Source organism: Arachis stenosperma, chromosome 7 (genome assembly GCF_014773155.1).
Source record: "Arachis stenosperma cultivar V10309 chromosome 7, arast.V10309.gnm1.PFL2, whole genome shotgun sequence".
NCBI lineage: Eukaryota > Viridiplantae > Streptophyta > Magnoliopsida > Fabales > Fabaceae > Arachis > Arachis stenosperma.
Genome location: NC_080383.1, coordinates 21,061,456 through 21,078,423, shown reverse-complemented (window position 1 = coordinate 21,078,423; position 16,968 = coordinate 21,061,456). Strand labels below are relative to the sequence as shown.

General features: G+C 34.4%; 3 protein-coding genes across 3 annotated transcripts; all 3 read right to left on the bottom strand.

The window, feature by feature from the left end:
* Positions 1-308: 308 nt before the first annotated feature.
* LOC130939537 (uncharacterized) lies at positions 309-1,373 on the bottom strand. The gene is made up of 3 exons (XM_057867636.1): positions 1,240-1,373; positions 798-1,022; positions 309-624 (listed from the first exon to the last, which is right to left on the bottom strand). The coding sequence occupies exons 1-3, from the start codon at positions 1,371-1,373 to the stop codon at positions 309-311; spliced, it is 675 nt and encodes a 224-aa protein (XP_057723619.1).
* Positions 1,374-7,676: 6,303 nt separating this feature from the next.
* Positions 7,677-10,403, bottom strand: LOC130939536 (uncharacterized). Its single transcript, XM_057867635.1, has 3 exons — positions 10,079-10,403; positions 8,717-9,595; positions 7,677-8,500 (listed from the first exon to the last, which is right to left on the bottom strand). Exons 1-3 carry the CDS (start codon positions 10,401-10,403, stop codon positions 7,677-7,679), a joined length of 2,028 nt encoding a protein of 675 aa, XP_057723618.1.
* Positions 10,404-12,465: 2,062 nt separating this feature from the next.
* On the bottom strand, positions 12,466-15,641 carry LOC130942216 (calcium uniporter protein 5, mitochondrial-like). Its single transcript, XM_057870920.1, has 2 exons — positions 15,047-15,641; positions 12,466-13,063 (listed from the first exon to the last, which is right to left on the bottom strand). The coding sequence occupies exons 1-2, from the start codon at positions 15,620-15,622 to the stop codon at positions 12,590-12,592; spliced, it is 1,050 nt and encodes a 349-aa protein (XP_057726903.1). The 5' UTR covers positions 15,623-15,641; the 3' UTR covers positions 12,466-12,589.
* Between the last annotated feature and the right edge of the window lie 1,327 nt (positions 15,642-16,968).

The following is a 16,968-nucleotide window of genomic DNA, read 5'->3' as shown; positions in this document are numbered from 1 at the left end:
TGGATTTATGGTTAGGTTTCTCGGAGTCAAAGAAAGGGGTGAGTCTTCTACTCTTCTTCTTTCTGTACAATTGAGCTATTGTTATAAAAAAAATTATTTTAATAAAAATTATACGAGCCATAGTCCTATGGCCACTAAAAATTTTTCACTTAAAATAATTCTTCTTATATTTTTAGTGGCAATAATAATAATTGTCATTATAATATATAGTATTAATGGTAAATATATAATGACCATAAAAATATAATTTAAATAAAATAATAGTGGCTATTATATTATTGCCACTAAAAGTGTATCGCTAAAATTAATTATTCTTGTAGTGGAGGGATTCCCATGTATTTAACCGAAAGAGCAGATTCCTTACACTCGAACAGACTACACATGCTCTGTACCCAATATTGATCACAATTGATTGGTATCAAACAGAATTTCTCAAAATTGATACTTAACCCCGACATCAGTTCGAAGCAGCGAAGAAGCCTTTTGTAGTTCTTAATGGACTCCTCCTCTGGCGGACAAAACAACACAATATCATCAGCAAATTGAAGATGTGACAATTTTATATTGTCTATCCCCACGAATAGAGGGGATATCCGACCATTTCTAACAGCCTCCCCAATCATCCTATGTAGGATATCAACAAGAAGTACAAACAGGAAAGGAAAAAGAGAATCACCTTGTCTTAGACCTCTACTCATCTTGGACCTCTACTCATCTTGAACGGCTTAGTTGGTGATCCATTTATCAACACTGACATAGTAGATGTGCCAACACACTCCATAACCTACTCCCTCCACCTGCGCCCAAAATCCATCTTTTGCAGGACAATGTCTACAAACCGCCACTTGACCATATCATATGCCTTTTGAAAATTCAGCTTGATTATAGCCACTTCCTTCTTCCTCGATTTGAGCCAATGCACAGTTTCGCAAACAATAAGAGCGTCATCGTGTATTTTCCGACCCTTTACAAACGCACTCTGAGTCTCGCCAACCAAATCTGACATAACTGATCTCATCCTCCTAACCAAAATATTAGAAATCACCTTATACACAACCAACCATGCTGATTGGTCAAAGGTCCTTGATCTTCTTAACCTCAACAAACTTTGGCACCAAAGCCACCCATGTAAGATTCGAGTCTTTCAATAGTCTAGATGTTTGAAAGAACCTTAACACAGTTGTCGTGAATTTAGCTCCAATTTCATCCTAACACTTCTTGATGAAGTTCATGTTGTACCCATCACTACCTGGTGCCCTAGAGGATTCACAGTCCCACACAGCTTTTTTAATCTCCTTCGACGACGGTAATACTTTTAGAGCTGCAGCATCTTCTTCAGCTATTAAATTCACCAATCCATCTCTAAAACTCATGAAAAGAGACTCTTCCTAATAATATAAATTCTTATAGAACTCTCTGATAGTAATTTATGACTAATCTTTCATTAATTACCAAACAAAAATTTTTTGTTTGGTGGCCTATTGAAAACTTAGGAATTGTACTTGATTTATAATTATAATAACGAGGGAGTTAAATAAATGATTAGTTTTAATGGAATTTTAGATAGTGAAAATATCTAAATTTAAAAAGAAAAAAATGTCCAAATATTTTCTAAAATTTTATGAATAAACGCCAGTAGAGGATTATTAATGAAATTAAGTTTTTTTTATATTAAAAATTCTAGGTTATTTAATTACATATGTTGAGATTGGTGACTTTTGCCGTGATTATGTTCTATGGATTTGATTATCTTATAATTTTGGTGGTAATTTGACTAACGATGGAATAATCATGATAGTGCGGGCAGAAGTCCATAGTTGGTGGATTCTCATAATTAAAATTAAATCTTTTTTTTAAATTAAAATTTTTTTATTAATTTTATAATTAAAATGTATCACATGTCACATTTTTATCATAATTGAAATCAAATTTTTTTCTCTAAAATTAAAGAAATTCTCCTTTCTTTCCTCTTTTTTTTTATTATACTATTGTATATAAATGTGTTTGCTTATTCTACTAGGATAAATTTGGTTATTCTAGTGACTAATTATTTAGTTAAAAAAATATGTGAATCAATATATATATTGTATATAAATATATAGGGACCGAATTGATTTAGTAGTTAATTTTTTATTATACAGATAACATTGTTGTAATTTTAATATTTGGAGACAAAGTTTAAAAACTAAATTTTCTTTTTCTATTATTTAAACAGAGTCATTACTTAGTAGGGATATCTCAAAGAGAGATTTCAACCGCTTGCATAAGAAATTGAAATTGTTGCCAATAATTACTTGCATGTGTACTACTATCTTGGCAGCTAACAATGGTTATTCATGAAACACCTACGTCTTTATCCAGCAGCACCTTTGATTGCAAAAGAGGTCTTAAGGTAGCGTTTGTTTTGAGATATTGAGACAGAGATTGAGAGACTGAAACTCAGCATCGTGTTTGTTAGTTCAGAGATTGGTACTAAAATTTCTGTCTTTGTCTCTAAAATTTTAGTATTTCAATACCTCCAAAAAGTAGGGACACAGGAGACTGAAATTTTTAGAGATGGAGACTGAAACTTTAATAATATTTTATACCTAAAATACTTTCATTTCAATTAATTAATTTCAATTTTACCTTTTGTGCAAATTAAATTAGAGTTTCATTCTTATTTCAATTCCTGTCTCCCATTTTGCACTAAACAGAATACTGAAATTTATTTCAATCTTTGTCTCTTAGTCTCTATCTCTCATTCTCAGTCTTTCTGTCTTTGTCTCTCCACCAAACGCTACCTAAAGGACATGAAACTTAGCAACATCAATGTCCCAAAAGGTGTTGTAATTTGGACTATGGCATTGACCTCACATACAGATCCAGAAATATGGGGATCTGATGCCTATAAATTCAAGCCGGAAAGGTTTGTCAATGGAGTCAGTGGTGCATGTAAATTGTCACACATGTACATGCCATTTGGATTTGGAGTTAGAGGGTATCTTGGAAGAGATTTGGCTATGACTGAAATGAAGATGATGTTAAGTCTTATTTTGTGTAACTTCTCTTTCAGCCTTTCTTCTAAGTATAATCATTCACCTGCTCTTAAGTTATTAATGGTGCCCCAACATGGAGTTCATTTGTTGGTTAAAAAGCTCTCAACTACTTCTTAACTAGTTTTGATTCTCGTAGTAGATAAGTTTTCGATTTATATTTTGTATTTTAATATATATTTTATAAAAATAGTTAATAAGGTGACTGATTACAGCATGATTGATGTGACATTTGTCAATATAATAAAACGATTTTTTTTAAAACAAATAAGCTTAACACAACTAGATTGCGGAATTTAATTTACATATGGCTCATGAGGTGGTGAAGTGCGGTGATATGGGGAAAGGGAGTGATGCACGAAATGGTGGTGTCAGGGGGAACAACTCGGACCCTCCGAGTTCTAATCCCAACTCGCACCGTCCGAGTAGCATGCAATCCCCTGTAGCCAGTTTCGAACTCGGACCCTCAGAGTTGCACATCATCACGGACCGTCCGATTTCTGAAGAAGCTAAACGCACGGTCCGAGTGCGTTGTTGCATGTAACACGCGTCGCGCTCCACGTTTCCCCCGAACGGTGCCCCTATTTGAATAAAGAAAGAATCCCAATTGCTCTTCTCTCACCATCCGAAAACGAAAGACACACACTTCACTCTCAAACCTTCTTCTTCATCTCTGAAACTCATTCTTGCATGGTAGAGAAGAAGCAATCATGCCCAAAAAACATAAAATTAAAGATGTTGATCGATGTGAGCTTCATATTATTCATTATCTCGGTGATCCTGATTATGTAAGTATTTTTTAATTATTTCTAAGATTTAGAAATTTATTTATATTTATAATTATTAATATTAAGAATTTTATTATTATGATGGTGATTGTTGGTTAAAAATGCATGTGATATATAGAAAAATAGATGCAGTTTATATTTCAATATTTCTAAAATTTTTTTAAATTTTTTTTGCAGATTTTTAATAAAAAATATTATTATTAATAGAAAAATATAATCATTATTAATGATGAAAAGATTTCGGTTGGTATAGAAGAAGTAAATAGATCTCTTATTCACTAGAGAATGTTGATATTTTTTTAATTTTTTATTAATTTCTAGTATAATTATATGTTTTAGTTAATTAAGCATATTTAAATATTGATTTAAAAACGTAAGTATAACTGTTAGAGAAGAATTTAAATGTTTATGTTATTGTTATTGGTATTGTGACTGATAAAAATGTTAATGTTTAATGATTAATAGGAATATTTTAATTAAGCCATGCTATTTTTTTAATCATGACAATCTTTATAGTATTTAGAATATGAATGTTAATGTTGTGTAGAATTGTTGATGATGGCATATACTGATTGTTAATATTTTTTGTTATTGAGGGAAAAATGTGTTTCACAGATGAGTAATTAGTATTAGATAATATTTAAATTGTTGTAATATTGTTGAGAATATTCGTTAAGAATAAATAAATGTATAGGTCATGACTTTTATTTTTAATTATTAATAATTTTAAGGATTAAATCAATAATTTTATAAGTTAAAAGAATTAGTTATATATGGATTTACTGAAATGATTGATGATGGTAAGTTAGTAACTGTTAATTATATGACTAGTTATTTGTTATGTTTTTTTGTAGAAATTAAGAATGTTGACATGTAACCACCCAGTTCCTCCGGATCGGTACAACGATAGGGTGGATGAGCATTTACAGATTACTGGGTTCTATCATGTGTCTCAGATTGGGATAGTTCAGTGTCAGAAAGCATTGGTAAATGCTCTAATCGAACGTTGGCACCCAGACACACATACGTTTCACCTCCCCATTGGTGAATGTTCCGTGACTCTTGAAGATGTGGCTCTAATACTTGGTCTTCCCACAGATGGTCTTCCAGTTACAGGGATGACAATGAGTAGTTTTGAAGCCATGGAGGCGGAGTGTCTGCTTCAATTTGGGGTTGCACCTCGTAGAGAGGACTGTAGATCAAGCTGCATAAAACTGACATGGCTCCGGAATCTGAAAGAGAATTTAGAATTAAATGATGAAATCAGTATACAGAGGTATGTGAGGTGTCATATTATGTTGATGAAGTAATTTATGTATTATCCATGTGGACTATGTAATATTGTCTCATAATAGCCTAATATGCTACATTAGATGTTTTGCTATTAATGTATTCACCATCGTATTATATAATGCAACAAACATGTTATAATATTAGATTGTCATTAATTACTAGGTATATGAGGTGTCACATTATGTTGCTGATTGGGACGATACTGTTTGGGGATAAGTCTGGGGCAGGTGTGCACTGGAAATTTCTACCCTTGCTTCGTGATTTTGTCAATATTGGACAATATAGTTGGGGTTCGGCATGCCTAGCACACCTTTACAGGGCATTATGCAGGGCATCTCGTTATAACTGTAAGGAAATAAATGGTCCACTAACACTGCTGCTGTGTTGGGCTTGGATCCGATTGCCATATCTATCGCCGCTTCCTAGAGAACCCCGCAGTTTTCCACTTGCAAATAGGTAATATTATGTTACAATGTATCGATTTCTTTATATTTAAGATTCATTTGCGCTAGTTGATGACATCGTATTAGGTGGCGTAATTGGGAGCGTGGTGACCGACGATATAGATATCTCAAGCTAGCTCACTTTAGGAAGGCCTTTGATGAACTTCAGGAAGGCCAGGTGTGTTTTTAATTAAATAAGCATTACTATGTTGAATATTGGGCTTAGACAAAACTATCAGTCATTGTGTTGGAGTTATGTGTTGTGGGTTGTAATCATGATTTTTCTTTAATTTTTCAGTTTGTCTGGGTTGCCTATGCTGTGGATCGTGTGGATCCAAATATAATTCCAGCTGAAATATACATGCAATCGGTTATCTGGAGCGCGACAGTTCCATTGGTGTCGTTTGAATGTGTCGAGTGGCATGCCACGGATAGGTTAAGGCGACAGTTCGGTTTCGTTCAGGGTATACCTTCTCAGGAACAGAGTTTGGATAAGGCTCATGGAGAGATTCTTACTGGACCTAAAAATCTTAACTGGGCCACGACACCGACTCATTCAAAATGGGTAATGCATTGGACCAATAGGTATCACTACGTTCTTTCTGAACTTCCCATGCCTTCACAGCATCCGTTGGATACCTACCTGAACTGGTACCGATCAAAATATGGGTCCCGCTTAGCCTTGTCGAATCTTGCGGGTGAAGATAATGATGAAGGCAACCAGGATCTGGATGTGGGCAATGAGGATATGGATGAGGGTAATGAAGAAACCGATGAGGGTAGTCAGGATATGGATGAGGACAATGAAGACCAGGAGCAACATATGTCACCTGCAATTCCGCCTCCACAAGAACAACCTCAAGCCTCAACCCAGTATCTACCTCAGACACAGTTCACCCCATCATATCCAGTACAGCAACAAAATTGGGGTATGTCACAGTTTGAAATAGGTGATGGACCTTCTTTTAGCCAGTTGTTTGGGTTCATGTCTGCAGATGGAGCACATTCACAATATGGCGATCAGCCTGAGTTTATGCCTGGCAGGTATTCGTTGGATGCAAGGTACCCAGGCCATACCTCATCCGTTGCTTCTGGAGGCTTTGTTTCTGTTGACTCTAGTAGGAGTGAGGGTGGACGAGGTGTTCTAAATAGTCAAAATCCTAACCGATGTAACATGGGACTCATTGAGGAAGATACTAACGCACTCGATCAAGAAATCGATGCGTATCTAGTAGATGACCCTGATGAAGAGGGCGATGACGACGACGATGAAATTGAAGAGTTCGATGAGGATGAAGAATCTCGCAACGATGGTATTATGTTTACTATTTTACATTGCATATTCCATGAGTTATTTACTTTCTTTGCATAAATGGCATATGTTGTAGGATTTTGCTTCTTCATTTGTGGTATTTATGTTGGTATATGAATATGTAACGTGCTGCACATACTTCTTTGTTGAGAATCCTTTACAGGTCAGGCCCGCAGTCCAGATGACAACGTCAAAGGTTACAATCTGAGGATTGATCCGCCACGTCGGAGTGCTAATCGTTTCACCCCTTCTGTCTTCAAAAAGGCGGCCAAGAAATGCAAGAGCTTTGTGAAGGATGTAAAGTGGAAATTGAGAAAATAGTTCTTTGTTTTTGTCTAGAGTTATTTGTATTTGTTAAACTTTATGTATTGATGACTTTATGTAATTTTATGGGTTATATGTATTTGTTAGACATTATGTACTTATATGTATTTGGTAGACATTATGTACTGATGACTTTATGTAGTGTTTATAGTTATTTGTATTGGAGTAGACATTATGTAACGATGAAAATATTTTATTGTTTATACTTATTTGTATGTGTTGGACCTTGTATAGAGTACTTAAAATGTGTTGGACATTATTGATGTATTAGCCATCTGGAGCATGTAATAATGTCTCTTAAAACCTTAATATGACACTACAGATATTTCTCAGTTGATGTATTAACCATCATATTATACAATGCTACAGATATGTCATAATACTAGAGTGTCATTAATGATAAGGTTACATATAGCAGGTCATGTTACCTCAATTTGCTCAGTCAGGTTTTATTATACAATATCATATTAAAACTGTGAACCTAGGGGGCTTCTCTGTTGGTATTTGAACCAACAGACCGACGGCATCTGCTCCGACTATGTCCCTCAGCACCACATAGAGTACATCGCCTAGGACGACGTAACATCCTCGTATCCATCTCATTCAGAAAACGCGTCATCCTGGGCCGACCTTTTGACACCCGTCGCATGTATGGATTCGGTATGAACCGAGGTCCGTTGTAAGCAGGCCATGTAGTGGGATTACCCAGTGGCCTAAACCGTGCTCGGTACACCCGCCGCACTTGCTCCATCTTATACACATCATGAACATAAAGTCGCCAATCAAGTCGCTGGTTGGCACAACATGCAAATACATGTCGACAAGGGATTCGGTCCACTTGGAACTCACCACAGTCACATCGAAGGCTACGTAGATCAACTACAAACTCTAGCCCACTTGGCATCTCACGAACCTCAAAGACCTCATTCTGGCGGTCAAAGTAACTAACCTGTATGTTTCCTGATGCAAGTTGGTTTGCATGCAACTTCGATGTCACTATCTCAGAAAACACATGGCCAGCATTGATCCGGGCTTCCGCATCCGCTCTTTTACGGGTGAACAACTCATTTAGTCTGTAGAATGTTGCCTTCACAAGAGCAGTAATGGGAAGATTGCGGGCACCCTTCAATACTGAGTTGATGCACTCTACTAGATTCGTCGTCATGTGACCCCATCGGTACCCCCCATCAAAGGCCAGTGCGTACTGTTCACGAGGAATTCGGTCTAACCAGTTTGTGTATGCCTCGCCGCGGTCCCTTAAACGCTGGTAACGCACTTCGTACTCCCGTACCGTCCTCGAATATCCTAGCAGATCAAAGCATGTACAAACCAAAGTAATTAAATTCAATAGATTTATTTAAGGCACATCTATTAATAATTTGCTTCAATTTAGTAAACATTTACCGACGTTAACGACCAATTTTTGTAGGTAAGGTGCCTTGAATTTTCTGAGAAAATTCGACTCTATATGCCTGATGCAAAACATATGAAAAGCTCTAGGAGGTGACCAAGCTCCATTACTTCGTTCGACAGCTGCATTGATGGACTCGTGCCTGTCAGATATTAGACCCACTCCATCCCGAGTAACAACATGTTGGCGGAGGTTACTTAGGAAAAAATGCCATGCATCAGAAGTCTCTCCCTCAACAATAGCAAACGCAATCGGAATGATATTGTTGTTTCCATCCTGGGAAACTGCCACAAGCAGACAACCCTTATACTTTCCGTACAAATGAGTACCATCCACCTGGACAATTGGTTTACAATGTCTGAATGCCCTAATGCAAGGGTAATAACTCCAGAATACACGATGCAGTACCCGAATATCACCCACCAAGTCATCGCCTTGATATGCAGGCATAGTCTCAAAATGGACAACAGCTGATGGCTCCTTGTGACACATGGCCTCAAACCATATAGGCAAGGCTTCATACGATGCTTCCCAACCTCCAAATATTTTTTCTATAGCCCTCTGCTTAGCCAACCATGCTTTTCGGTAACTGACGGTGTAGTTGAATTTCGATTGCACTTCTGCTATTACCGATTTTATCTTTAAGGAGGGGTCAACTTCAACCAGTGGCTTTATTGCTTCTGCAATTGTGATAGAGTCCAGTTTTGAATGATCCTGTGAAATGGTGGCTGTGGTACAGGTGTGGCTACCATTATACCTTCTGATAACCCAACAGTACTTCCTGCTAATCAAGCTAACCCTGATAAGCCAATCACACCCTGACCCATACTGTGTACACTTGGCATAAAATGTCAACGGCTCAGACTCATAAACCCGGTAGTCTACACTTCGTCGTATGGTATACTCCTTAACCGCCTTAATAACAGCTTCCCTGGAACTGAACTCCATCCCAACAACGAATTCACCATCTGCGACCATAGGAATTTCTGCTGGGACAAATGCCATAAGATAAATTTCATTAATACGCAGCAAATGTAATAAACCATTATGCTTTAAATAAAAAATTATCAACATTTTAAGATATCACACTAAACAACGTAAGCACATCAGCAGCAAATGTAAAAAACCGGACCGGACCGGCCGGTTTGACCGAAAAACCAAACGAACCGTGCCGGTCCGGTCCGGTCCGGTTCATGCCATTTGAACCGTACAATAGGTCGAACCTGTGCCGATAATTGTTACAAACTCATGCAATTTTCTACAACCATATCTTATACAACATAAATATTATTTCCTAATAAACAGATGGAGCATATAAACGAAAAAAATAAATTCCTTAACGGGTCGAGGACCGGTTAGATCCTGACTACTTCGACACATAACGCATGATTAAATAATGCTAAAAAAATGGTAAAATCTTCACAACTCAATCAATGTCTAACTACAAAAACACTTATACCAGGATTACGTACCTGCAGTCATATATTCCGGAAATTCAGGAACATGCATGGCTTCCAAGTCTAAAACTCGCATGAATGATGGCTCCTCAAACGGCACTTCGTTTGCAAGTGCATTTGCCACTTCTGTCACATCTGGGCACATGGTTCTCTCACCTTGATCTTCATCACCATCTGGAACAGCAAATTCATAGTTGCTTTCGAACTCTTCTTCACTGTCACTATTATAATCTTCCTGTAGAATATTCCGGTCAGCCTCAGATTGTTCGAACTCAACATACAACTCGATGAACGAGATCTGAGACCGGTTTTCAATATACATTGAAAACATCTCCTGCATGCTTGCATCGTCCGTTACATATTTGGATTGATATTGTACGAATCCACCAAACACCTGTATGGGATATCTGTACAAAATACATGATATATTTCTTGCCCTCTCAGAACCAATTTTTTCACAGACTACTCCTTTTAGCTCCTCAAATGAAATAATAAAAGGAATAACAATATCTACTGGGCTTTCACAAATAAATTTTACTCCTTCAGCCGTTTCTAACAAAATCTGACCAAAATAAAATATTTTTAGCAATACTCTGTCACTCATTTTTTTCACTCACTATAATAGAAACAGATACTACATTATCAAAATCAAAACTGAAAAAAAGAGAGAGTTTTGAAGAAGAAGAAGAAAGAAGCAGTCGTCGAAGAAGAAGAAATACCCAGCTGCTTTCCCACCTACCACTTCACTTCACCCTTTTATATCACAACCTTTGAGGAACTCGAACCCTACGACTAGGTTAACTTGAACCAAAAAAATTCATTTCGAAGACAGAACTCGGACCATCCGATTTCATTGTCTCCTTGCCACAAAACGGAGGGTCCGAGTTCATTGATCACCATTTCATTCTCTCAGCTAAGAACTCGGACCCTGCGATTTCCATACCAATTCCTTCGATGTCAACTCGTTGGGTCCGATTCCATATACTTGAAGTTTTATGTGGTTGCCTAACAAATCGGACCGTGCGTTTTGTTTATAAAAGTTTCAAATCCTATGAACTCGCACGGTCCGAATTCCTTCGTCCCAAACTGACAAAAATCTATCCCACATATACGTGTATTCCCCCCTAACTCCATATCCAGGTAATGCACACACATGCCCTCCATAACGATAAAATTGAGAGGATAAGAAAAAATAACAAAACGGAAAATAGACAAAAAAACAACAATTCAAATTTTTTAATATTTTTGATATTACCATCAATAACTATAGAATCTGTACTACTCCACTAGTTACATCTCTTGATTCACATGGCGACGGCTTTCGCAATATCTAATATTTTATTTTGAAAAATCTTTTTGATTTCCTTTTAACCAAATATTCTGCACGACAAAAAAAAAATTATCACATTTAAAAAAACGTTTAAAGCTAGAACAATAGAATCGAAGGGTTTTCTTTAAAATAGCTTGATAATCCATAAGTTTCCATTTTGTTTTAAAATAATCATGGCTGTAATTGATTGATCAATAAGATGTGTGAAATCAAGGAAAGCATATATTTTGTGCTTCAAACTACTGCAGGGAATATATTCTTTAACTATGAGATAAAATTTTCTTTCTTTTTATTATCTTATTGATTAATAGTCTGAGACATATTTTTATGTATTAGATCATTACTGGGTTGGATTGGCATTGTTATATTATATATATATATATATATATATATATATATATATATATATATATATAACATTATTTACTGAAATAATTAATTACATTTTGTGGTCTTTACTCATATGATTATAATTAAACTGGCTAGATGCAGGCATGAGACACCCATCATTTCTGAAAATTGTCTGATTTTACTTAGAAAAAATATATATATATCATTTGTATTAAACATTTAAATTATTCTTTTACTTTAGTCTATGACAATAATAAAAAAATCTCGCACCGGTCTATAAATTTAGCTCAACAGAATTAGTTTGGTTCAACCTATATATTAGCTTTTATCTTTATAACCGAATTAATTCTATTAGGATAAATTTTTTGGCCAGTGTAAGACTTTCTTTATTGTTGTCATAGGCTAAGGTAAAAGAGTAATTTAATAATTTAAACTAACTTTTTATTTAGATATCAAACACTATGCTTAAAAAATTATGTGGAATATATCATGCTCCTCATATTATACTCTTTTCTTTCCACTTGGTTTCTGATTTCTCAAACATTTCTATAAAGCATTCATAATAATCTATGCCGTGTGCCTTATATATAAAAGTAAAAGTATGCCATAAACAAATGAAAAGGGAATGTAATATTTCCTTGGTAAGTAAAAAAGTACATAAAAAAGTGACAATAAGTTCAAAATGATCACAATCCAAAACAAAAGTTAGAATAAGCTTTTCTTTTTTCCCCCTCCAACTTTGAAAACTGGGGAGAATAACGTTAAATTTATAATAACATTAAGAACAAAAAATGAGATGTGTAAAGTGTAAAGTATACGGTTTAATTAATAATCACTATGTTTAATTAAGCCTCCTCCAGATCTAGATCGACGCCTAAGCGATTCTTGAGTGTGGTTTTTGCATCTAAAGGTGTTTTGCATTTGCACCTAAGATCATTATACTTGTCAATATCAAAATTGTGCCTCTTATGAAGCTTCCTCTGCCTTGAAAGGAATAGCCTCTTCATGAAGTCTTGGTAAGTAGGGTCCCTTGAGGTGAATAGGAAGTAGGCATAGCCGATGATTAGGCCGGTCGACGTGGTGAAGAATGCGATCGGCTCCATGACGTCCCACGAGAATTCCCAGAATGTTAGCCGGAAGAAGAGGGAGACGGTGGCTATGCCGAATCCTAGGCCGCCCCAGAGGATGCGCCGGACTTGCTTGTGCGCCAAGACATCGAGCTCTTCTTTCTTCTCTTGGAGCCTCTTTAGTTCTTCCCTTCTAGGATCATTCTCAGAAGTTAGTGCTAGTGGAACTGCACTTATAACCAGATCAACCACCTACACACTCATCAATGTTAATGCTTGTTCTAAAAATATTCATGATCACTGGTTTTTATTTATAATGTTTAGAAATTACCCATTACATCTAATTTGATCTTTCTTAAACAACATAAATGATACATTATCAGTCTTTTTAGGTCTATAGCCCTATGATTTCAATAGAGTACCGTTCACGAAAACATTGCAATTAGCTAATTGAGTTTTTTGAAACTTGTATTGGCATCTAAACTTCCCAGCAGTTCAGAATTCCACATGAAACTTAAAATCTGAATCAATAATTGTTAGGACTTGGTTAGTATGGGATGTCTAAAGTCTTTCACCGGCTAGCATGAGATATTTGATGTTGTATTTAAGAAGAGTAGTTTTTTCTTCTCCCAACAACTCAGCACGTAGAAAAAACCATCAAGGTGATTTGTATATTTATAGGGTGTCTAAAGTCGAATATGGAATAAACTAAAATCCCAGTTGAGTACTTTATTTTTTATGATTAAAATATAATTTTTTTACATAACAAAATTAATTAAATTAAATTAAAGTAAAACAAAAAATTAATGGTCAAGTGGGATACGATTAATCATTCAAGATTTATTAAGATGTGCTATAATTTGCTCTTCATACTGCTAGTGCGCTAACAACTATGAAGCTTGCGTTTGGATATATGCTGTATTTAGGACAGAATTACAAAAAGCAAATTGCGGAGACAAATATTTTCAGGATTCAGTTTTAGAAAATAAAGAAAATATATAAATTTCAGTTTTTGAAATAAAAGAATTAATTTCAGTTTTTGAAATAAAAGCATTGCATTTTTGTCTTGTTTCATTATCAAACAAAATTCTGTATTCTATACTTGTATTTTTTATTTTATATATAATTTCCGGCCTAAAGTTAAACTTCCATAAAGAAAAAATCAAACGCCATATATATTATTAATGAGAAATGCTAGAGAATTATAAGTAATGATTATTTTTTGCTATCAATTAGCCATCAATATTTAAAGAGTAAAGTATCGTTTTTGTCTCTAAAATTTAGGATAAGTTTTAAGATTATCACATTTAAATCGTCTTATTTAAGTTTCCAACGTTTTAAAATTGGCTCAATGTTGTCCTGCCGTTAGGGATTTAACAGAATTGACGGCGGGATAAAATTGAGACGATTTTGAAACGTTAAGGACTTAAATAGGACGAAAATATTAGAGACAAAAACGATACATAAAAATAAATTTTAATTTTATCTTTCAAGAATGACTAGTACATAAACTTGTGAAAAAGAAAAATATGATACATATACAATAAAGTATTGTGATTAAAAAATAGTTGAATAACTATATACCGTAAAAAATTGATATTATTAAAGGATAAAATCAAAATTTATTTCTATGTATTGTTTTGTCTCCAACGTTTTCGTTCTATTTATATTTCTAATGTTTCAAAATTGTCTCAATTTTGTCCTACCGTCAATTCTATTAACATATCCCTAATAGGAGGACAACATTGAATCAATTTTAAAATGTAGGATGATTTAGATGTTAGATACAACTTTGAGACTTATTCCAAATATTGGGAACAAAAATTATACTTTACTCATATTTAAAAGTATAGGTTAAAATGCGTTGCTAAGCTAAAAAAAATTGAATTTATAATTAATTGTGATGGTTGAAAACAATAAATTTTAATGGGTAGATAAATCATTGGACTTTGAAAATCAGGTATTTGGCAACATATAATGGGTAGATGAAACGTGCTTTGAAGTTTGAACATACAATTCTAACAGATTAAGTTTTTTAGACAAGGAATTTTAAAAATTGTGAACAAATATATAATCGGTTAAGGTTTTTGGACAAGTAATTTTAAAAATTTTAATATTCAATTATTGTTACCAGAAGAAGAATTTTAGCATAAAGTAAAACAATCTTATTATAAACTATAAAGCAACCAAAAAGAAAAAGAAAAAAAAAAAGTGAAAAGGAATAGAAGAAATGACCTTATCAGGGTGCAGATAGACCTTGTTCCTAAAGAGAAGAATAACACCAGCTTCATCAAGAACCTTAGCAAACGCCATTGCCTCTTCTTTATTCCTTACAACTCCCATGCTTTCACATGCTTCAATAAGTTCATTGTACGGAATAACTTCCTTCCCATCACTTCCAAGCTTCAGCTTTAGATTCTCCACATTCACTAGCCTCATTAACTTCTTCGCCTCAGCGTATGATAAACTATTTGCCCCTTCTATTTTCCCATAAGAAGAAGATGGAGAATTTGAATTATTAATGCCCCCATTGTTAAAAGGAGATGAAACCCAAGTTGATGAACACACACCCCTCTTATTATTCATTCGGTTCAGAAAAACAGATATAGAACTAACACCAACACCTCTTCCTCCTTCTCCATTATTATTCCTCTTTCTTCCATCATCAGCAAAACCTTTCAAACTGAACAATGGAGTGTGATCAAAAGGTTGATGAGCCTTTCCACCATAGCCATGGCTGCTTACAATATTCAAAGTAGCACATACCCTTTGCCTCAACAATGACCCTACACACCACCCTCTACTCCACATTTTGATTCAAAACAAAAAACCAGAAACCAAAAGAACTTAACTTTATGTGAGAAAACACAAATATGAACGGAAAAAAACACAACCCAGTATTGATATCACCGTGAAAATCTCATATAACCGCACCCCAGGCCATATTGAAGCAGAAAGGAAGCAACTTGGGGAAGAAAATTGAAATTGGCAACAATGTGTAATGGGATAGTTTATAATTAGAAAGAGAAGGAAGTGGATTCGATAGTACAAATAAAAAAATACAAAATCTTTTTATTTAAGTGTGCATTCATTGTCACTAAGAATTGGAAAAAAAAGAGGATAAAATAATAAAAAGAAAATGAGGAAAGTGTGGCAAAGAAAACGGGGAAGAAAAGAAGACCAAAGAAAGAACTAAAAATGGGAAAAACCAAAAGCAAAGCATTCGCATTACATTGAGATTAAGAAAGAAGAAGAATAGAGAGAGATGTTGACGAAGCCACTAAGGAAAAGGGACCCACTAAGTTCCCGTGTTTATAGCTGAACATTAATTCTTCCTTTCTATGTAGTGCCTTGGTAGTTAAATAACGGTTTTTCACTTCTTTTCTCTTCCTCTTTTTGGATTATTCAAGTAGAATTCAGTTTGAGTTTTGGACGAAATTTAATGACAGAGTTGGAGGTTAGAAATGTGGAGAATTTTGTTTGAAGAGAAATTATATATGAATTTAATTTTAATAACAATCCAAAAAAAGAAGAAGAATGTGTCTGGATAGAGTTTGTATTACCAAAAATTAATATAGTTTGATTTAAATTTTGATGAATAATTTTAGAGTAAAGTATCGTTTTTGTCCCTAACGTTTGGGGTAAGTCCCAAAGTTGTCCCTAACGTTTCAATCGTCCTATTTAAGTCCCTAACGTTTCAAAATTGACTCAATGTTATCCTGCCGTTAGGGATCCGTTAATAGAATTAACGGCGGGACAAAATTGAGACAATTTTAAAACGTTGGGGACAAAAACGATACATAGAAATAAATTTTAATTTTATCCTTCAATAATATTAATTTTTACTGTACATAATATTCAATCGTTTTTTAAATTACAGTTAATCACATTACTTTTATTTTAAATAAATTAATTTTGTTATAATTTTATTCTTAAAGTAATGTAATTTTTTTATAAATAAATAAATTTTACACTTTCATTCTAAATAATGTAATTTTACTTTCATTATTTAATCACATTACTTATAATTTTTTTAATAATTTTACATTTAAAGTAATGTAATTTTTTTTATAAATAAATAACTTTTACACTTTCATTCTAAATAATATAATTTTACTTTCATTACTTAATCACATTACTTATATATTTTTTTAATT